Source organism: Oreochromis aureus, linkage group 8 (genome assembly GCF_013358895.1).
Source record: "Oreochromis aureus strain Israel breed Guangdong linkage group 8, ZZ_aureus, whole genome shotgun sequence".
Classification (NCBI taxonomy): Eukaryota; Metazoa; Chordata; class Actinopteri; order Cichliformes; family Cichlidae; genus Oreochromis; species Oreochromis aureus.
Window position 1 is genome coordinate 6,400,337 of NC_052949.1, and position 22,412 is coordinate 6,422,748.

General features: G+C 41.1%; 1 protein-coding gene and 1 long non-coding RNA gene across 2 annotated transcripts in view; one reads left to right on the forward strand and one right to left on the reverse strand.

Annotated features, from left to right (window-relative positions):
- Window positions 1-20: 20 nt before the first annotated feature.
- Window positions 21-20,904, forward strand: LOC120441375. Its single transcript, XR_005614029.1, has 4 exons — window positions 21-311; window positions 629-717; window positions 18,831-18,920; window positions 19,910-20,904. It is a non-coding gene; the product is annotated as an uncharacterized LOC120441375 (long non-coding RNA).
- etv4 (ETS variant transcription factor 4) overlaps window positions 6,896-22,412 on the reverse strand; it is a 36,690-nt gene continuing 21,173 nt past the window's right edge. Inside the window, exons 5-13 of the mRNA XM_039616074.1 lie at window positions 19,072-19,201; window positions 17,471-17,653; window positions 17,268-17,374; window positions 16,941-17,219; window positions 12,791-12,859; window positions 12,141-12,188; window positions 10,543-10,715; window positions 8,089-8,190; window positions 6,896-7,416 (exon numbers count right to left, since the gene is read on the reverse strand). Of these exons, the coding sequence (XP_039472008.1) occupies window positions 7,189-7,416; window positions 8,089-8,190; window positions 10,543-10,715; window positions 12,141-12,188; window positions 12,791-12,859; window positions 16,941-17,219; window positions 17,268-17,374; window positions 17,471-17,653; window positions 19,072-19,201 (1,319 nt within the window). The 3' untranslated portion in view covers window positions 6,896-7,188. The remainder of the gene's footprint in view (window positions 7,417-8,088; window positions 8,191-10,542; window positions 10,716-12,140; window positions 12,189-12,790; window positions 12,860-16,940; window positions 17,220-17,267; window positions 17,375-17,470; window positions 17,654-19,071; window positions 19,202-22,412) is intronic.

The following is a 22,412-nucleotide window of genomic DNA, read 5'->3' on the forward strand; positions in this document are numbered from 1 at the left end:
GCTGAAACATTTAGCTTCAATCACGAGAAGCAAAATGGCGTTTGAAGTGTAACAACTTGCATGTTTATCTTTGGTGTGCACAGAGCTGGAGAATCCTGATGACAACATTAATTATAAAGCCATAGTTGGTTAACTTGACATTGCTTAATTGTAAAGATGCATGAAAAAGTTCGTCCTAGGAGCGTAAAGTTAGGATGAACTGCTGAGCATAGGTTGCTGTGTGAGAGCAGAATCTGTGATCAGTCTTACCGAGAAACCCAACATTTGGAGACTTTAAAGCATTTCTGACAGAAAATTGAGCCGTCTTTATAGTAAGTACACCTCAAATTATTAATTTTATCCATTTGCTGATGTTGTTTTATGACTTTTAAAAAAATGTTTTTGTATTTTGTAGTTTGTTTTTAGTATAGCTTTATTGGTTACTTATACTTAAATATAATGGCCTTGGCATAAGAAATGTCTCATTAGGTGTGTTATCGGCCTTTTGTTTTGATTTCATAAAAAAAGTTTCCATATTTTAGCGAGTCAGAAGTGTGAATAAAAGAAACAGCAAAAAAACTTTTTAAAAATTTTTTAAGTTGAAGTTGGACTGCAGGATAAATTTTTACTCTATGCTTTCAAATTGCAGATGATGAAACGGATGAAGGTGATTAAATGGTACTCACCATTCCTGAGGGTCAGACTAATGGTCAGCAGGCGTCATTCACAGTTTTCAAGGTATACTGTCTGATATTGTCCATGTGAACGCTATGTACTTCTTACTTACTGACATTTTCCAGTTCTGCTATGTGTTATCTCCTGTAAAACTGTAAGGGTCATTTCATCTAAAATCTACCAAATCTAAAAGAATTCCCTCTTGACCCCCTCAGAATGAAATTATTTACAATTATCTTACAATAACTTTAGCATATTTGATCATATTTAATCATATCATGCAAAATTCACTTTCATATTGTGAATATTTAGGAGTTGTGGTCCTTTCTAGTTTTGCCTTAATGCTTCCAGCATTTTTCGTATAACTTCATAAGTACAGGAGATAGTCACACAGACTTTTCACACATCTGCCAGTGTTGCAAGTCAAAGATTTTCTATAACCAGCTTTGAACATCAATCTATCATAAATGAAATAGCAGAACTGCAGGAATTCCTTTCATGGCCACACTCATGTAGAACATAAAGCATATGACAGCTCTCCTTCTTTACTTACTTCAGTTAGTAAAACAACTCTTTGAAGGTTTACCCAAAATGCACTTACAAGGTTTTCTGCACTGAGTTAAAAAAAAAAAAAAGAAAAGAAAAACATCCAGGGTAGCTTGTTTTTCTCACTCTGCACTGATGCTCAAAACTGCTTATAGGAAAATTGTGCTTTGAGTTTGGCTTTAGATTGTGACACTGATTTGATTTCAGTTTCTAACTGAACTTGTGTGTTTTTTTTTTAGCCCCTGTGGATATCTCCTGTATTTATAAAGTCTCGAGAGCTCACAAATGCTAGAAAAATAGCGCAAGTTTAAGTGCCAAACCTCGATTGAGGACCAGTTTTAAGTACCTTCCATGTGTTCCTCTTGACTAAGCAAGGTGAGAAATGTAACTGGTAGGAATCAGCAAAAAACAGCCGGATTTTTTAAATCTTCAAAATGCCCACATATGAACATTTTCAAAATCCGTGTATCCTTTGCAGTGTCTTTCTCTTGCAATAATTCTCAAGCATCCTTGAAAACAAACTTAGATCATTATGCCATAAACATTACTTCCAGCCGGAAACTTAATTAAAATGCAACACCACCAATCTCTTGTTTGAGATTTGAAATTTAAAGAAATCAAACTCCAATTTCTCTTCTATGCCAGGCCTATTCCATTGTGACCTCAGAGCTGGAGATGATTATCAGGGCTTCCTCTGACTTTCCACTGGCACACAGAGGCGTAATGCACTCTTGTCTTCGGTAGCCTGAGGGGTCTCTGAGGTTTTACAAGTTCCTTCCAGCCCTGCTCACTACCTCTGACTCATACTTTAATACACAATGATCTTGTTGGAAAGTTCATTATCTTGGCAATTCATCTTAATTAAACAAAATGAAGACACTTCTATGGATCTAGCTGGAAATTTACACATGTTCAGACTCACTGGAAGATCAGTGCGAACACAGTGTCGCAATGCCTGGTGAGAAAAATGGAAAGTGGAACGATTGTATAGCATGCATCTTCAGTGACTTTAAAGCAATAAGAATTGGTTGCACAAGTGAATATGTATACAGGGAGTGCAGAATTATTAGGCAAGTTGTATTTTTGAGGAATAATTTTATTATTGAACAACAACCATGTTCTCAATGAACCCAAAAACTCATTAATATCAAAGCTGAATGTTTTTGAAGTAGTTTTTAGTTTGTTTTTAGTTTGAGGTATTTTAGGGGATATCTGTGTGTGCAGGTGACTATTACTGTGCATAATTATTAGGCAACTTAACAAAAACAAATATATACCCATTTCAATTATTTATTTTACCAGTGAAACCAATATAACATCTCCACATTCACAAATATACATTTCTGACATTCAAAAACAAAACAAAAACAAATCAGCGACCAATATAGCCACCTTTCTTTGCAAGGACACTCAAAAGCCTGCCATCCATGGATTCTGTCAGTGTTTTGATCTGTTCACCATCAACATTAGTGTGCAGCAGCAACCACAGCCTCCCAGACACTGTTCAGAGAGGTGGACTGTTTTCCCTCCTTGTAAATCTCACATTTGATGATGGACCACAGGTTCTCAATGGGGTTCAGATCAGGTGAACAAGGAGGCCATGTCATTAGTTTTTCTTCTTTTATACCCTTTCTTGCCAGCCACGCTGTGGAGTACTTGGACGCGCGTGATGGAGCATTGTCCTGCATGAAAATCATGTTTTTCTTGAAGGATGCAGACTTTCTTCCTGTACCACTGCTTGAAGAAGGTGTCTTCCAGAAACTGGCAGTAGGACTGGGAGTTGAGCTTGACTCCATCCTCAACCCGAAAAGGCCCCACAAGCTCATCTTTGACGATACCAGCCCAAACCAGTACTCCACCTCCACCTTGCTGGCGTCTGAGTCGGACTGGAGCTCTCTGCCCTTTACCAATCCAGCCACGGGCCCATCCATCTGGCCCATCAAGACTCACTCTCATTTCATCAGTCCATAAAACCTTAGAAAAATCAGTCTTGAGATATTTCTTGGCCCAGTCTTGACGTTTCAGCTTGTGTGTCTTGTTCAGTGGTGGTCGCCTTTCAGCCTTTCTTATCTCGGCCATGTCTCTGAGTATTGCACACCTTGTGCTTTTGGGCACTCCAGTGATGTTGCAGCTCTGAAATATGGCCAAACTGGTGGCAAGTGGCATCTTGGCAGCTGCACGCTTGACTTTTCTCAGTTCATGGGCAGTTATTTTGCGCCTTGGTTTTCCACACGCTTCTTGCGACCCTGTTGACTATTTTGAATGAAACGCTTGATTGTTCGATGATCACGTTTCAGAAGCTTTGCAATTTTAAGACTGCTGCATCCCTCTGCAAGATATCTCACTATTTTTAACTTTTCTGAGCCTGTCAAGTCCTTCTTTTGACCCATTTTGCCAAAGGAAAGGAAGTTGCCTAATAATTATGCACACCTGATATAGGGTGTTGATGTCATTAGACCACACCCCTTCTCATTACAGAGATGCACATCACCTAATATGCTTAATTGGTAGTAGGCTTTCGAGCCTATACAGCTTGGAGTAAGACAACATGCATGAAGACGATGATGTGGACAAAATACTCATTTGCTTAATAATTCTGCACTCCCTGTACTTTTGACCAACACAGGGTCAAAAGTATACATATCCCCCTATTAATATTTGGTGTAACCTTAACCAGATACTTTTGTTCACTATCAACAAGCTTTTGGCATAATTTTGTCGATATTTAATTACTTTTCTTAACACAGTTCTTTTAAACTGGTTAGTTTCCTGGCGTGAACCTGGCTTTTAAGCGCAGTCGACAAATTTTCAGTAGGGCTGAGGTTGGGGCTTTTGAAAGGCCATTCCAGAAGCTTAATGTTAGCCTGCTTTGTCCATTCCCGAACTAGTTTTGATGTATATTTGGGGTCATTGTCCTGTTAGAACACCCAGTTTTCAACTATCGGGCAATTTGTGGTTAAGTTGAAGAATTTGGAGGTAGTCCTCCTTAATTATTTCATCCACTTTGTGCAATGTAACAGTACCAATGGCACCAGAACAGCCTCAGAGCATGATGCTACCACCACCATGCTTGACGGTGCTCTTAGGTTTGAAAGGCTCACATACCTCTTGTCATTGTGGCGAAATAGCTCAGTCTTTGTCTCAACTGACCATAAAATTTTACTCCAAAACACATTTGTCTTGTCCATGTAGGCAGATGAAAATTTCAGCTGAGCTTAAAGGTGCTAATTTTGAAAAAGTGGCTTCTTTCTTTGTCCATGGTGATGTAAAACTTGCTTCACTGGACAGTGACACTGGCACTGGTGTTCAGCAGTTTCCAGTTCATGGCAGGCCTGGGTTGATTCCTGGGTTGTTCCTGAATGTCCCAAGTAATTTCCTCTCATCTCTGAGGGTGATAGTTTTCCAAGGTTAGAAGAATACCTAAAGATCTTCTCTGAGTTCCTTGGACTTTCCTTTTGTTCGGAGTATTGGGCAATGCAATGAGTGCTGTCAAATAATTTTTTATGCTAGCAAAGAAAAACTACCAGTTGTAGCCAATCATGATCACTTAAGACAACTCAATGGCCTTGTCAAGCTAAAAGACATTGTAGGCCCTTCATCACCACTTATCAAAAGATTTTTTGTTAGGCTTACCATCTATTAGCAGTTTTAAGTTGGTTAATTTATTAGTTTTGTGTACTCTGCCATCCGTCATTCGATACTCTGTATCAATCAAATACATGACCCATGGTGTGCTGCAGAGTGAGTGTCTAATGGACCCAGACATGACTCAGTATGCTAAACAAAGTCCACAACCATAACCTACCAGGTGCTTTTTAGAAGTAATTTACTTAAAGTTCTTGGGTGGGGGTTATGATATCTCCCCGCTAACCTGTCGTCCTGGCTCCCCCCTCGCCATAGCATGTTGGAACACTAAGTTACTAGTTATTTCACCAAGTTACTAGTTATTTCACCGACCCTTACTGGATACAGACGCCCCCAGTTGGAGTGGGGGATCAAACTTGCGATCCTCCACTCCAAAGGTGTGTAGTCTTACCACTACGCTATCCAGCTGCTCATAAGTAGTATTAAGTAGTATGTATTAAATAGTGTGTATGTGTATATATCTATATATATATATATATATATATATATATAGAGATATATATATATATCTATATATATATATATATATATATAGAGATATATATATATATATATATATATATATATATATATATATATATATATATATATATATATATATATATATATATATAGAGATATATATATAGAGATATATATATATAGATATATAGAGAGATATATATATAGAGATATATAGAGATATATATATAGAGATATATAGAGATATATATATATAGATATATATAGAGAGAGAGATATATAGATATATATAGAGAGAGAGATATATATAGAGAGAGAGATATATATATATATATAGATAGTCACTTTAAGATATGATTATGGAGTCAGATGAATTAGCATGTTCAAATGGCATTTATTATATTAGTAAGCCATGATTTAGTGTGCCTTCTTGAATTTGGTGCCTAACACCTTTCATCAACTTTTTTTGTTCTCTGGAGTCGTTTTCAAATGTCCTGTCCGAGGTGCATCAAAGGGCCAGCCAGAATTTCAAGGCACACAATCAAACATGTTATTGTTACCTCTTTGGGTTTTAAAGTGTGTCTGTAGAGACTTTGCATCATGTTAGTGCTAGTTAACTTCAAATGATGCATTTAGCCAGAAGGCTGTTGACATTTTACAACTGAACTTGAACAGGTAGCTTTTGCAGTTGTTTCTCCCGAGTTTTTTCCCCCCTCATCTTTGTGGTTTTGTTGTTGTCTCCAAACAAAAAAGTTTTGCCACCTCACAAATGTTATCCTCCCCTCTATGAACCAGAATATTTCATTTATGCTAAAATATTATCTTTAAAATTTAAATCATTGCATTTTTATGCAGTTACAGTTGTGATCTTAAGGTGACACAATATCCAAAGGTACACTGGTGGGCAACTACTGCCCTAGCTCTCTGTGTATTAATGCAGTACCTTATGCACACTGTATTTGTTTACATTCATCTCTGTCATTCAGATGGTGAGCTCCTCTGGAGTCCATCTATTTTGGCTCATCATTATCACTGTGTTATCTGCAAGAGCAGCTTTTAACCTCCTAGGACCCGCCGTCCACATATGTGGACATCACATTTTGGGTTATTTAGACCAAAATACTCAATTTTGCTCTACATGGGCCTGATATCCACTTACGAGGACATTATACTGCTACTGTTCTATCAAAATTTTAAATGAATATCCTCATTTGTGGCTCTCATTTTTCTTAAAAACAAAAGGGGAAAAAAAAAAAATCTGGTAATTCTTTGTTTTTACATTCATCGGGCCCCAATCAGCCCAAATATCAAAGAGAAATTAAAAATGCATGTTGTGGAAGAGTTCGGGTCTTAGGAGGTTAAAGCTCAAAGGTATGCGGCCATATCTTGGTTGGTACCATAACCCGTTTTACCAGCAGATGGTGCAGCTCCACCCTTCCAGCCATCCCTTAAACTGCCCTCCTGAATGGCGAATAGTACCTGGCTATAATGGTCAGTCTAATTTGAATTAAGAAACACTTGATTAAAATTCTCATCACTATTCAGTAACATTTCTTTCAGCTATGTTAAAGAATTCTCAAGACTTCAGTTTGAATGTTATTATGAGTATTTATTAAGCAATCTCTTCAACCACAGTCAGGTTTATGGATTGAATAGGCCTCGAATGTGAGAGGAATACAGCTCTTAAAAATAAAACAAAAACAAAAAAAATCCCTAATGCGATTAATTTAAAATAAAAACACCATATCCTTATATACAAGAGGATGGGGTGGGCATGTGCAAGAGGTGCATGGGGTTTTGTGGGGCATGTATGATGGTGGGTTGGTACAACGGGAACATTTCTGAAGGTGGGGTAGAAAGGAGGGCGTGTTGGGGCTGGCTTTAGTACATGTAGCCTTTGGAGTAGGGCTGAGGGCCCATGTTTTGAGGGGCTTGTTCCGGGGTGTAAGGCACCCCCTCGTCCAGGTGCGACAGAGGCACTGTGTCCTCCTCGTTGACGTAGCGCTCGAACTCGGCCTTCAGGCTGGGTCGCTGATTGTCGGGGAAGGCCAGGGAGATTAGAGCCTCGGGCTCACACACGAACTTGTAAACGTAGCGCTCCCCAGCCACCTAGAGAGAGAGAGGGAGAGGGGGGCATTATTTAAAATGAAATACGAATGCATTTGTAAACTAACATTTCACAGTTTCTGTAGCCTCTGAGGGCTGCAGAGACCAAGCAGCCAGTATAAGATAAAATTGGGAGATGCATATAAATATAAAAGTGCTGAAATGTGTTATGTCCACTTTAACCGAGCACACCAAGCTGTTTCCTTTTCTTTAGCTATCCAGCAAGACGAGTGCACAAGCACATTCCTATTCCAGGACGTCAGATGCTTCCTTTCTGTCTTAAGTTGTCACAGACAAATGCACAAGATGCCTTTTTGGAATATTGGGTGTGAGAGTTTATGTTCCTGTTTTTATGGAGGATCCAGTGTGGTGGAATTTAGACAAAGGGCATATCTCAAAACCAGCACCTCTCCAGCCTTTTACTGAGTGAAAACAAAGCAAATCAGTGTGTTTAGTGTACTTAGACATGAATCCAGGGGTTCCTTTGCAAACATTCATATGTGACAAGTTGCAAAAGGTCTATTTTTTAATAACTTGCCAGTGAATCAGGCACTAACATTAAAGGACACTTGTGTGCATCTTTGACTACCCTCTGATAACTGGAGGTGCTGTACCGAAAACCTATTTGGGATTACTTTGATTCCCAGTAGATTTAGTGCTGGCTGCGTTTTGTACCTTTTGCATGATTCCCTTCTCGTAGTAGTAGCGCAGAGAACGGCTGAGCTTGTCATAGTTCATGGCTGGACGGTTCTTCTGCATTCCCCACAGCCTGGCAACCTGAGAAAGAAGAAATAAATAAGTTAAAAATGTGTTTGCATGCTTTTAAATAGTGTAAAACATAACCTTCCTCAAATTACATGTGGAGAAGATCGAGTTTTTTTCCCCCTAATAGTTGGAGACAGGTGGTTAATTCCACAGGTTGCCCACTAGGGGTCCTCAGTAGCAAGCCAAACTTGCTTCTGCTATTAAATTCGACAGTGTCAACATGTCAAGACCAGGGCGAGTCCTCACATGTGGATTCACTTCCTTTTTATGTAACCATTACCACTTGAATGCAACCAGAGTCCCACAGTGTTTGCAGTGAAACAGGAGTCAGGGCGGGTTGTCGGGGGCAGGCCATAAAATACAGCCCAAAATTTGAACCCTGGGCTGATAAAGCAGCTCTCCCTCTGATAGAAAATGAATGCCTCACATAACAACCCCCCCCCCCCCACACACACACACACAAAAGGGGAAATAAATCAAGGAGTTGTGCAACAGTGGATAAATTTTCTGTTGACAAACACCTTGGATGTAGGAAGAAACCGTAAAGTTTGGGATGGGGGGGGGGCATTGATATTCATGACTCAGGAAGACAGGTTGTATCCCACAGTGGCCCAGCAGCCCTGTTTGATCTCTGAGTGCGCTCTCAGCTCTAATTGCACTTGTAAAACTCTTACCCCATTCATTTTTAATGTACAGTAAAAAGATAATGGAAAACACAATATAGGCCTGTCTGTATTCGGGCCCACCTAAATAGAGGCGCTCTGATATCCAATCAAACTGCAGACTTAAACATTGCAAAAATGTCTGGACTTAAGAAATGTGAGGAGGTGAGAGAGAACAGGGGTGTTGGATGTTTCTGTGATAGTGCTTGTCCTTCATTTATCAATCCAGTGCGTGTTGAATAATGTATGGGGGCCTAATGGAAGATGGATCAGAAAATAGGCCTATGAGGAAAGTGGCCAAATCCCACTTCTCATTGCTGTAATCTAGGTAGCACCTTCAAACCCTCACTAAATTTATTTAAAGAGTAACCTTATCATATTAATGTCACAATCACTATCAGTGCTTTCAGTGGACAAGGCCACACAGTAATGTGTTAAAAATAATGCATTTTATATCGCAGTAGTCTTTTTTTCAAACATTTAAAATGATATTGTTACTGCAGAGAAAGCCCCAGTTAAACTAGAACTTTTTTTTAAGTTACCTAACAAAGTGAGATGTGAGATCACATATGTGACACTCACTGGATATTAAACTCTCTAGTACAAAGGCTCTGCAGGTTATAGACCACTGAATCCACAGCAAGTCAATGGACATCTTGTTTCTGGCTTCCAGCACGCTTTAAACCAAAGGTGATTTCCACTAGTGAGAATGCTTCTGAACTGGACTCCTGTTGTGTGCTACATGTTTCTGACTTGATTTACCCAACATTTTACAAAGTTTACTCTCTGGCTATAAGTCTGAATTTACTTGCTAAGTAACTTAGCAAATTGAAACATAAAAATGTCTCTTTTAAGAGCTAGACAACCTCTGCATCTGTGTATGGCCATTTTTAAAGATGCATTATATCTAGTTTATTTATGTAGTGCTGTGCAACATCATATGCCTCAGGGTGCTTTAAGGTAAAGACCTACAACATTCGAGAGAGAATCCCAGGAATCAGACAATCCCCTCTGAACAAGCACTAGGTGACTGTGGGAAGGAAGAACTCCTGTTTAACAGGAAGAGACCTGCAGCAGTGATCGAATGAGCTTCTGAAGGGTTGCACCTGTACTCCCGTAATGGCCAGCAGGGGGTGGCTCGTCTGGTTTCAAAGAATTTCATTTTGTATTGAAGTCTTGGAAACAACCATTGACTGACTTTCACTGGGATGCCAGCGAACTCTTTCCTGATGACTTTATGGGCTTAGCCGTTAGTTTAAATCCACGTGACTACCAGTGATGGAGAAGGATACTGGTAATAGACATGCGATGTGGGAACTACACTTGACTTTTCTAAGCAGCCAGATCCTGTCTGCTGGCTATAATCAACTGTCAAGTATAAAACAGGCAAAACGGGAAATGAGTGAATTGCTTTTGGTGTGGAAGCCCCTTAAGTCGGTTTGTAATTTATGGTCATTCTAGAAAGGATGATAATTCAGACTCTAACCAGAGTAGATAAAGCCGTGTCAGTTACAAATCATTAGCCAATGAGTGTGTGGTTTCACAGTCCGATTCATCCCTCTGTTGTCAAATCTGGTTAAAATGGCAAGACCAGTGGGTGACATCATGATGGCTAGCCTGGTCGATTATAGCGCCTACAGACAACGTTTTCCACCATGTTTGATTGAAAACCAAAAAACGGTAGTTTGCAGTTCAGACTTACCTCTTCTGGTTCAATTAGTTTGAATTCCATGCCGCGGCCTGTCCATGCGATGAAGTGGGCATTGCCTGGGTCATCCAGAAGGGCCACCAGGAACTGCCAGAGCTGCAAAGAGCCACGGCGCTGGTAAGGTGTACCCTCACGGAAAAGACCACCCCCTTCCTGCTTCACCTCACCTGGACGGGGAACACAGAGGTACTCAGTATGTTTATAGGCGTCAAAATGCTTTCCATCTATTACATTTAACCAGGAATTTAAAGATTTGTTGCCCAATGTGCACTGTGGTTTATCTCCAGCCAGTTAATGTGATAGTTGATATATTTTCAGCACATTAATGCATCCGACCATTAAGATTCAATCACTAAATTATGGTCTAAAGTACTTCTTGCTGTGCAAACAAGAAACGTTTGACCCCTAACAGCCTAAAAGTGGCTTAATTCTAGCAGGATAAGTACATCGGTAGGTCATCTAATCTTGATTTTTTTTTTTCCCCATGTTTGCGTACTGACGTAAACCCAAATCCCTGTAAATGTCAGCTTGCAGCTAAAAAAGCCAGAGCATGTTGAACTCGAGGCAAATAGAGATAAAAGTAAGGGGCAGTACAGGGCAAAAAGAAAGAAATCAAGCTTACTACTTAGTAAGGTAAATGGACACTGATTGGTGTTTGGTTCTAGGTTGTTTACCAGGTACTTGATATGTTGTACACAGGTGTTGGAACACGAGATGCACAGCTAAGTTACTGCTGTCGTCTCTCAGAGAACTTGCACACTTCACTGGTTCAACGAGTGCTGACGGCCTCAGGCTCTTCACTCAATCTCCCTTAGCATCAATAACCAACAACACCATGGGAAAAGCTTGTTTCTGTGACAGAGGAGCCCTGCCTGGAGGGTACAAGGAAACCAAACCCACTAACTCAGTTTGTGAGGACACCGGGATCCTTCTGATGTGTGTATAATATGATAGACAGTAAGGCAGTAGTTCCCAACTTTTTTTTTTTTTTTTTTTTTTTTATTCTGATGTACCTCAGTTTCCAGCAGTTTCATTTTGGGCAACCCCCATGACCACACATTAACCAGTTAGCATGCAGATAAATTGGAAAAATTGGCTTCTGCGTAAGAAAAAGTAGATGATGTTTTACTCCATTCTGTCCGTACACTGTGAACATTAAAATGACGTGTAAATAATAATTATTGCTGCTCTGTTCACTTCGATTTTAAAGTACAACTCACTTTCTGCAGCAAATTGCAAATTTATACCACTTTCTTGCTTTTTGACTATCATTAAATGCATTTCTTTTTCTTCTGCTTAGTCATTTACTTTTTTCTGTTTTTTTAAATAAACCATTAACCTTTCTGCTCAAACTTGTTAAGGTCCACTAAAATTGTAATAGCCGAGTTAATCCTTTCATGGCCCCCCACAGCGACTATAGTGATACCCTTGGGGTACTTTTACTTCTGGCAGAGAATCAGTCATGTAAGAGATTGAAGTAGGTGACTGTGTTTCCTGTGATTTTCTTTTCTTCCTGTTGTCACTAACACCTGTGTGCTGTGCATTTGAAGTTGTGTGTGCATGCAGAGGGGATATGTGGTAAGAAGGCTCACCTTCGAACTTCTCTGGAACCACACGGGAGTCATTTTCAAACAGATAGCCTAAGAGACGAGGGGGGAGAATTGTGTCAGTATTTCAAATGGCCGTCATCCTGGCACAACTAGGTTGTTCATCTGGAACCAGTGGCAAGCTTTAAATATTGTTCAACCAAAATAACTCGCAACATTAATGCCCTTTTAGTATACTTTAGTACTTGTTTAACAGGGGGAGCATTTCAGCAGGGCAAGACCTGTAATATCTTATATGCTGAGTGCATCTGAATGAGATTTCAAATTGCCGAAAATGGTCTTGCAAACAATGGTAAAGAAGGGAGGGCTTGTTTTTCTTTTTGCTGGGGAAATAGTGTGCTTTTTCTAGGACTTATGTTTATTCAGGGATTCTTGAGGCAGGGGTGAGGCGAGAGCCTCTGCCAATGGAAACAGACACACCACTGGTTGGCCAATGGAAGCACGCACACTCTAGGCCGGTTAGCCAATGACCGCAGACCTCTAACCAGAGTAGATAAAGCTTCTGAGACAGGGCAGATTGGGTACATGCAATTTCTGTATACTGACATCACTTAAATTCCTTTAACTCCATAATAACATTTATTGGAGGCCTTTAAAGGGCATTATTGCAGTAGGATGCAAAACATTCACATTACCTTCATTGCCATGCTGGGGGTTTGGGTAGCCCTCATTGTGGTGGTAAATAGAGGGACATCCAGGCACATCTGTAACAGAAACACCGAGCTACAGGTTAACAAAATGAACCGACATTTAGATTATGGCATAAAGTGTCATTTAGAAATCCCTGTAAGGTATCAAGTCAAATTAAAATGCAAGGATGGCTGCTAATGTGCTTTCCTAAGCACTACTTGTTTGAGAAAAGTGGGTGTATTAGATGGATTTAGTGGGATCATTGTGAACCTGCAAGGGCAAATGCTGCATTTATCATATCACTTCTCTTGTCCCTGGTGGTATTTTTAGGCCATGAGCAAGCACCTGCACCAGACCAGAAAAGTGGTACAGTATACAGTGTCTGCACTTTGTCTGGGCACATCGTTGGCTCGCTCAAATAGCAGAATTCACCGATATAGATTTTACACTGCTCCTCATAAACCTTCCAGCAAAATTCTCTGCAAGTTGGGACAGTTGTAAAGTGCATTTCACATGTAATGTGAGAATATTGTTTTCCATTTCCTGTGACCGAGCCGCTAACCTTTGTCTGTGTTTTTCTCTTTCTTTGGCTAAGCATACAAAAAAAAAGGTGACTCATTGCCTATTATAAGAGCTTGTTTGTCTGTTTTTTACAGTCTGTCAACTGTATCAATGAGCCAAGCAAGTGCATAAAACTGAAAGGTGCAGCTCTTTGCCTCTGGCTCTGACCGTGACTCACTCCTGGGGAATGCAGCTGCAGCTCTGTGACTGTGATAAGATGCCACTGGGGAAAATCAAACCTCCATTCCAGGGCAGCGGCGCTCGATCATACTGTAAATAATATGTCTGCCAGAGATGGCAGGCTCTCACCAGGGATTGATGGGTAGACTGGGTGTGAGAGCACTGGGGTTAATTGTGTACTCCGTGGCATGACCATTCTGCGTCTTTGATTCAACACAATAGCAGTGATTAAGCTATGGAATGCCAATTTGTATGTGAAACTACGAGTCTCATTATCTACCCGGCTTTTAAAATGAGACTGTATACTTGCGGCATTTGACTGTCATTGTTCACATTGTGCAGAGTGAAAGAAAACACTGGTGTTGTTTATTACTCTTTCCATTACGTGCTTCTGACATCAAAATTTTGGGATAGAATTTCTTACAGTAAATCAACAGAAAATAACAAATAACTGAAGGAAAGTATGTCTTCAGAACTGCCTGTATGTATGCAACCTTGCAGATGTTGCGGCTGGCATGGCTGGGCTGAAAACCTTAGTATATGATCAAGTTGCCTTTCAACGGCATTTTGTTGATATATCAGTGCAGAAGCTCAAAGATTCCCTGATTATATGGGAGGACAAGTTGTATAGGAGACTACTGCAGTGAGTACAGGTGACCTCCGTGCCACAGATGGCTCACGATACAACCAAAAGTGGTGACCAAAGTAGACCTCTAAGGCTAAGGTGAATTTTACACAGGGCACAGCCATACGTTCGGCCGAATTGAACCCTTTGGCAGGCTGCTGGTTTTTGTATGCTGCACATTAAGAAGCTCAAGGAGATCGATCTACAAGTATGTAGTATGTACTACTTGATCGCTTAAAAAAAAAAAAAGGCAATAACAACTGTTCTCAGTCATTGCTTAGGACTTTACATTTTTGGGATGCGGTTTCTATCAGGTAAATGGATGCTATTAACCATACGTGAAGACTCCAACACAGATTATTGTTCAGCTGCCTAAAGAAACATAATTTTCCATTTAAATGTTTGCAAAATGCTTTTGGATTTTTATTAACGTGTTAAAAAAAAGGTTCTTTTAGACCAGCGGTCCCCAACCTTTTTTGAGCCACGGACCGGTTTAATGACAAACAGTATTTTCATGGACTGGCCTTTAAGGTGTCGTGGATAAATACAACAAAATAAAATGATACGACCAAGACAAAAACTGTGATAATTTGTATATATAATAATAAATGTGAATTCACTGTGTTATTGTGTAACTTTATCAGCAGCGTCCTCCTGAAATGCACCAACAACATTGAGAGTGACATCTTCCTCTCTGCCCCTTAACGCTCTATGGTCGCTATGGTAACATGTAAATATTTCTTTCAAATTAAGACACACAACTATAACACGGGAAAAGACCCAGGGAAACCAAGTTAACGATAAAAAAAAACCTGAAAACCATAAATTTCACACCTGAGCCTCAACTCTCGCTGCCCGGTACCAGTCCGTAGCCCGGGGGTTGGGGACTGCTGTTTTAGACCACCTGAGATACAGTGAGTGACTTTTCAATACAGACTTCTAAGAGAGAGAGAGTACATGTTCTTGAGCACAGAAAATTTACTGGTAATCGCATCCAAGTTTTAGGCCCCTGTCACTCTCTATTATCCTGTGCACAGTCCAGTCACTTGTTGTATAATCGTCTACAAAAATAAAGATAAACTTTGATCTTTTATGTCAGATCAGCCTCTGGATTGGTTCAAACCCATATCAGAGAGAGACTTTTAAGGAAACCCCACCAAATAAAACTTGCTCCTCCACCTAGCAGTTATCCACAGAAAAACATCCTTTGGTACTTTCCCCCGTTTCTTTCTCAAGGTTGTGTGACTCTTGTCATTGTTACTGTAAAAACAGCAAGTCAAAACAGTCATACATTCTGTTTTCTTTGGATTTCAGCCGTTTTCAGCACACGTGGACCGCTATCAGCCCTTAAGCCATTTTAGTACAGGTGAACGAGGATGCTAAGTGTTACATTTCTTGCTCATTTTAGATTCAGGGAGAAGCCAGCAGAAGAGCTACTTTGTATACTCGCTACTGGTAGTGCTTGTTGTTAAAGTGCCTGAGCTGGCTACCCCACCCCTTACCTCCCCCCATTACCCTTCCACTCCCTCCCCTCACCCACTCCCAAAGCCCGGCCAGTGAGAGGTTCGAGTTACTGTGGCCACGCTCATTTTTCCATTATGAGTTCATCTGCCTGCAGAAAAAGGAAGCCGCTGGTGCAACATGAAACCCTGGAGCACTCCACCGGGGACTCTAGTCTTTCCAGTGCCCTCCATTTTCTCAATGAAATTCCTCTGCCTCTCTCTCACAGAGAGCGGTGAAGGGAGGGAGCGGGATAAGGAGGGAGGGAGGGGTGTAGCTACAGCAGAAAAAAAAACATTTTTTCTCCCTTTTCACTGCAAAGTGTCAGAGGGTTGAAAGGAGGAGTTTTGGAGGCTAAGAGGGAGTTGGGTAGGAGTGCAGATACAGTGAAGAAGTTTGTTTGCCTTTTGGACATTTTGTTCTAGAGTAAGCAATGTACACAGGGGAGGGTTTTCAACCCACTGATTCGCAAGCAGTTTAACAAAGACAAATGCTCTAAATTTGCTGTTTTGAGTCTCTCAAATGCTTTTTTCCCCTCTAATATGACCATTAACTGGTTGTGATCCATTTTCTGAACCAAAAGACAAAAAAGTGTTAGGACACCACCTAAGTCTAAGAATTTTTTAACATACCCTTCAATTGTGTCTTTTGCTCTTGTGCAAAACCTTTACATGCACACAAAAAGAAAACACACTTGTGTCCATGCCAAACAGAGTTATGATCTCCCGTTTAAAAAAACCAAACAAAACCACTGTATCACTGTGCCTGCAATGCCTTGTTTGCAGAGAAGGCTTTTTATACGGTCCTTATCTCCATCACTATGTAACATACTGGCACAATGTGTCTCACTTTCCCATCTGTTTCCTTCTCTCCTAATCTCTGTGGTCACATCCACTGCATTTCAAGATGGATGTAGTCCCAATAAAGCTTTTCTTTTTTACATATTTTTCAGTTTAATTTGTTAGACAGTGGAACAAATCTGACAAAAGCAGCTGTTACTTTCAAGCCATTTTTTAGTCCACTGCTTAAGTCCTGAACATTGACATCTTTAATCAACACCCAGTAATTGGGTGTTGATTACTTGGATCACTTAGAGGAAAAGTTGGAGATGTCAGAATGTCTTACTAGTGTTGCTAAAATGTTTTTGTTAGCAGAGCAAGTGCTTAAACAGTGTTGTCCTGTTTTTGCGATGCCACCTGACCAATCAGAGCAGATTTGTCTTTACTGGTGGTCCTTGGACATGAGCTAAAACGATGTGTTTCAGACAGATGAATGTCTTTATTGCTCACCTGGTTCATAGGTGTAGTCTGTAGGCTCCTGCTTGACCATCATGTGGGCTGGTGGGAACCGATGTGGGTGTGAGTGCAACTGTGGGTGTGGGTGAGGTCCATGGCCATGGTTGTGTCCGTGTCCATGCCCGTGTCCCTGTCCACTCACATGACCCGGCCCTGCCATATGGGCTGCCCGCTCATACAGCGGGTCCATGTATTCTTGCTTAAAGCTTTGCTGCAGGTAAGGCATGCAGGGGTCAGAGTGCTGCCGATGGTAGCCAACACCACCACCACCCCCTCCGCCCCCTGGTCCCCCACCACCACCACCACCACCACCACCTCCACCAGTGGTACAGTGGCCAGCTGGGGCAGATGGCATGCGCTGAAAGGCCTGCGCTGGTTGGGGGAACTGAGGGCACATGGGGTCTCCTGATGGTCCCTGAAACCTGGAACTGGGAAATGAGATAAGACAGTTTAGGATACATTCGTCAGGAGAAATCAACATAATATCCAGAATTCCCAATGGTAAGATTTCAGCGCTGTGTCACCTGGCGTTCATGGGGTAACTGTTGCTGGGAAGTGGCTGGGAGGTGGCAGCTGGGTTCATGTAACCAGCATCGGGCCGTCCGGCCGTGGCAGGTTTGGGGGAGTAATGCTGCTGCATGGGAGACATGGGGGTCCCTGGGCAGGAGCTCTTTGCTCCTCCTGCAGCCCTTTTCTGCTCATAGGCACTGTGAAGTATAATAAATGAAGAATACACTCATGACAAAAAAAACAAAAAAACATCCATGCATGACTACACATGTCACAACAGGGGTGAGCTGTTTCTTCAATGAATACAACAAACAAAGCAAACAGAAGGAGTTCTTGTGCAGGGATTCAGTCAGTAACTTGTGATAAGAGTTGGGTTGACCAACTTGGGCTTGGTCATTGTACACTTTTGTTGAGAGAAAAGGTAAAATAAGCATTTATTTTGTCTTTGGTAAGAGTGGATGTCTAAATATCTGAGGAGGCAATTAATCATCCTTTTGTGTCACTTCAGAGTTCCTCCCCCACTTTCATACAGCAGAAATAAGTCATTGCGGTTGCCACAAATACTCATTGCTTGCATGAAGTGTGCTTACTCATTGCCCATCATTTAGCAGAAAAAAAAATGCTTATAGCTGCGGACTTGGTTGCTCACTTGATTCCATGTCAGCTACACTGAGCGGGCAAGTTCACAAAATTGGGAGGTGTGATAAAGGCAATTTAAGACTTGCCATTTTTATCATTGTGCATGGCAGCGTTTACAAAAGTGACGCAATGACTGCTGGTATACCGCACACTTTGGTGTCGTCTCCCATTTTGTGCAACGTGGCACAAGTCTGTGCCAGTCTGCTGATTCCCCTCCACAGACATCTCTCCGATACAGATAACACCATCACAGAGAAATTGTTGCTACAGTTGGAAAGTTTGCAGAAAAATTTCACCATCTTCAAACTTTTTTTCCCGCCCTGTTTTGACTTCTTGTATCCTTATTCCAGTGTTTTTCAGGTTTACTACCAGGATTAGACTGCAGCGAGTCGAGCGCACGTCAAGCGAGAGCAGTCTCTAGTGTGTCAACCATAAGCCAAAAACAACACCAAAGCTCACTGTGCACAAGTAGTGGTGACATTGCTTTTGTTTGTGCTGTTGCGTGCCGAGGCTTAAATTTAGAGGCGACGGTGGTGACGGTGCTTTTGCCCTTCAGCTTTTGAACACTTTGCCCGAGGGGGATGAGGCTTGCAGTGATTTCCTGTATATCAAGCTTCAAAACACTTGCAGACTTAAGTTCGTGACATGCCATCGTATTTTCTTTACTTTAATTGACATTTTATCTTTTGCATTATTACTTTTGTGATCTCCATTGTTTGTCTGTTTTTTTTAAAGGTGCTGTACAAAAAACTTACTTTGACTCAAACTATCCTATACTGAAGAAACAAGACTGTTTTTTCTGGATTGTCTCGAATAATCATGAAGGTAATTTTTGATGTTTGGTGACATTGTTGATGAAGAAATCCCAGAGATAAAATATTAAAAGTTTGACAGATTCAACCAAGAATTTATCTTCATAGTGAGATAAAGATAAGGGTGAGGTCATCCTTGACTAAACATGCACTACAGTAAATACCTGGCATAAAGGCACTGCTCTCCACTGGGGTAGCTGAAGCTCGGTTTGTGGCTACAAGACTGGCTGGGGTCGGAGCCCGGGCTCTGCGGTTCCTTCTTGATGGTGACTGGAGGGCTGTGAAATGCCACCGCTACAAGAGACAGTAAACAGAGATGAAACTTGGCGCACATACAGGACAACTTTTGTATATTCTTTTGTCATCCAGCCCTGCCCTGATACTACTGCTATTAAGCTCAAAGGCAAAAACGGCAAAAACAAATTCTTCTGTCTGCACAGGAATCTCTTTTACATGCCAGCCAAGATGCTTTAGTGACTGACAACTGCAAAACACAGGGCAGCAGATAGACACGTATAAACACACATACACACACACTTACATAAACACTGACAGGAACAGGCACACAAAAGCACACATGCTCACACACGACCACATTCCAGCAGTCATTTGAAAGCCCAGAGTGTCCTCGCCCACTTTTCTTCGCTCTTCCAGACACAACAGCAGTCAAAACTTCCTCTTTCAAAGTTAAGCTTCATGTTAAACTTCAAGTTAAACAACTGTACGGGCCAGAGAGATGTCTATGGAGCGATGAAAGCAAATGTCACAGCTCTGTTAGAACGGCATATACACTCAGCATTCTTTCCGATTTGGTATCCAGATGTCAGCCTTTGCTTGTATCCTTTTTTTTTTTTCTTTTGCATTTGATGGCGAGATAAAAAAGAAAGCACAGACAGCGATAACAGATAACCTGATAATGTGTCATGTGTTACAAAAAAATTTTTCAGCTTCTTCTTTTTTTTTTTTAACTAAATGTTTTTTCCATATGATGTTCCCCCAAAGGAATCTACTCAATCTTTAACACACCAAACTGTCCATCAAGCCAGACTGCTGGAGGGGACCTTTGCCTCGACGGCCACAGAAACCACCCAAAGTGGAGCTTCAAAATGTGCCGAGGGCTTGTGTTTATTATGTGAGGGGAGGTTTTCACCCGGAGAACTGTACAGGATGTTTTTCTGGTCCCGACAGGGTAAACAGCAGCAGCTGCGCACTTCCAGCTGGGGAGGCATGTATTTAAGTGTGCGCATGTGTGCAGGAGCGCGCGTGTGTATTAGCAATCTCGGCTAGTCTCTAAGTGGGCTGCGTGCATAAAAGTGTGTATCCCTTTTGTGTGTGGGTGTGGGTGGGTGTGTGTTCAGTGGGTGTGGAGCTGACGGAGCAGGCCACACTGAAAGCTCAACCCAGGTAATTATATAGCGTCGTCCATTCACAAAAAGAGGAAGAAAAAAAAAATCTGGCTCTAGTGAATGAAGCCCAAAATGACTGTCCCAGTAAAGCAGGAGGTAGAAAGTGAAACAAAATGGAGAGAAACTGACACAACATTACAGTGACATAAACCACAAACTGCCTCAGGGATCTGCTGTTAAGATGGAAGTTAGGGTGCTCAAATTTGGAAGTACTACTTCTTAAAAAAGAAATAAAATGGCAACATTAAAATACTTTTCATTAAATGGTTTTACACTCTGTCAACATATATATATCATCACATGAAAAGAGTTTTTTTGCAAGACTCTGTTCAGAAACTTTGTCAGTTTGCTGGTCTGAAGATTTCAGGTGTGCGCTAACACAGTTCCACCCTATAGTCATACCATTCAATGCTCAAACTGCCAAAAAAAGTCAAGAGCTACATCTCAGATCATCATGAGAGTATATTTAGAAAAAGACAGTATTCGGAAGGGTTGCCAGGCGAAGACCTCTTGGCAGTAGAGCTCAAGTTTGCAAAGTTACAACTGAACAAACCATGACACTTCTGGAACAATGTCCTTTGGACAGACAAGACCAAAGTAGAGATGTCTGGGTACAATATACAATATATGATGATCTGGGCTTGTTTTACAGTCATTGAGACCATCTGCCCTCCAGCTAAAGCTGGGGCCAAACAGTCATACAAGAGGAGAGTGTCATCCCAAGCACTGCAGCAAATCTACAACAGAATGGGTGAAAAACCTATGAGATGGATGCAGTGGTGCAATCCACACCTAAACCAGATTGAAATTTATATAAACAAATGTCTGCAAGCTTTAATGAACTGAAGCACATTGTAAAGAAGAGAGGGATAAAATACCTCCAGAGTGACATGAGAAACTGATGAAATTATACAGAAAACAATTACCTGAAATCATTGCAGCTAAAGGTGGTTTTACAAGTTACTGAATCATGAGGTGTACTTCGCTTTGCAGGACTGTACAACTGCAATACTTTTACACAACGGTATCTCTAAAATAATAATAAAAATATTTAGTTGATAAAGGTAGAGTTGCCAACAATTCATCTGACTTTTTTGTTCTCGAGTACAATTAAGAGTATTTTTTTTCCTAATAAGTGCAATTTCAATTACTAGTTTCACACACACAGCAGGGCATTTTATACATTATGGTCCCATTTACAGTAAAATAAGCGACAAAAAAAATTAAAAAAAAATACTACAGGGTGTGACAAGCAACTGCTGTCCAATATACCTTGCCCTGCCCTTGAATTATTTTCCCTCTCTGAGCATGTGTCACAAATACCCTCTTTAAAATTTTTCAATAATGCCTACGCATATCCAAAATCCTCTGCCAACTGCTGTGGATTCAAAGTTGCAATTCCTGTTCGAGTGTTTGTTTTACTTTAACCCGAATGCCTTTGAGAAAGCAAACACATTAAATGATAAATTATGTGATTTCAGAGTGCTGCTCATCATCATATCCTTCCTATTTTTGGTCTGTACTCACTCTCCCATGGCAGGCAGGCAGGTGAGGAAGTGTTGGCTTTAGTGGAGGATCAACAGGATTAGAGAGCATTTACCCAGATTTCCCAGACAGACGCGATGGGATTCCAGCCTCCTCTAAGTCTCCGACAGTTTGTCTGCTAGCACACAGAGGGTGGCACATGACTGCCGCTCTAATAATACAGCCGTGTTTGTCTGTTGACATTCCCATCTTTCTCTGTCTTGGTCATGAACTGCAGACAATCCTCAGATAGTGTCCACTCACAGTGCGGCCAAGCAGAGCCACTAATGCGATTGGCAGGAATATTGCCCTTGATGTGGCTTTCAGTTCATGATGAGGTTCCATTTCAAAGAGACCGGCCGGGTAACGGCGTCAGCTGTACTCAGAAGGGTCTGGGTATGTGTGTGTGTTTGAGTTATCTGTGTGTGACCTTTCTGGAATATTAATTAATCTGGTAAATGAGCACCATGCAGATTTGTGTGTTTGTGTAATTTGCCTGCGAGTGTGACTGCTGTCGCATGGGGACTTCAATTAGACACACACACACACACACACACACACACACACACACACAG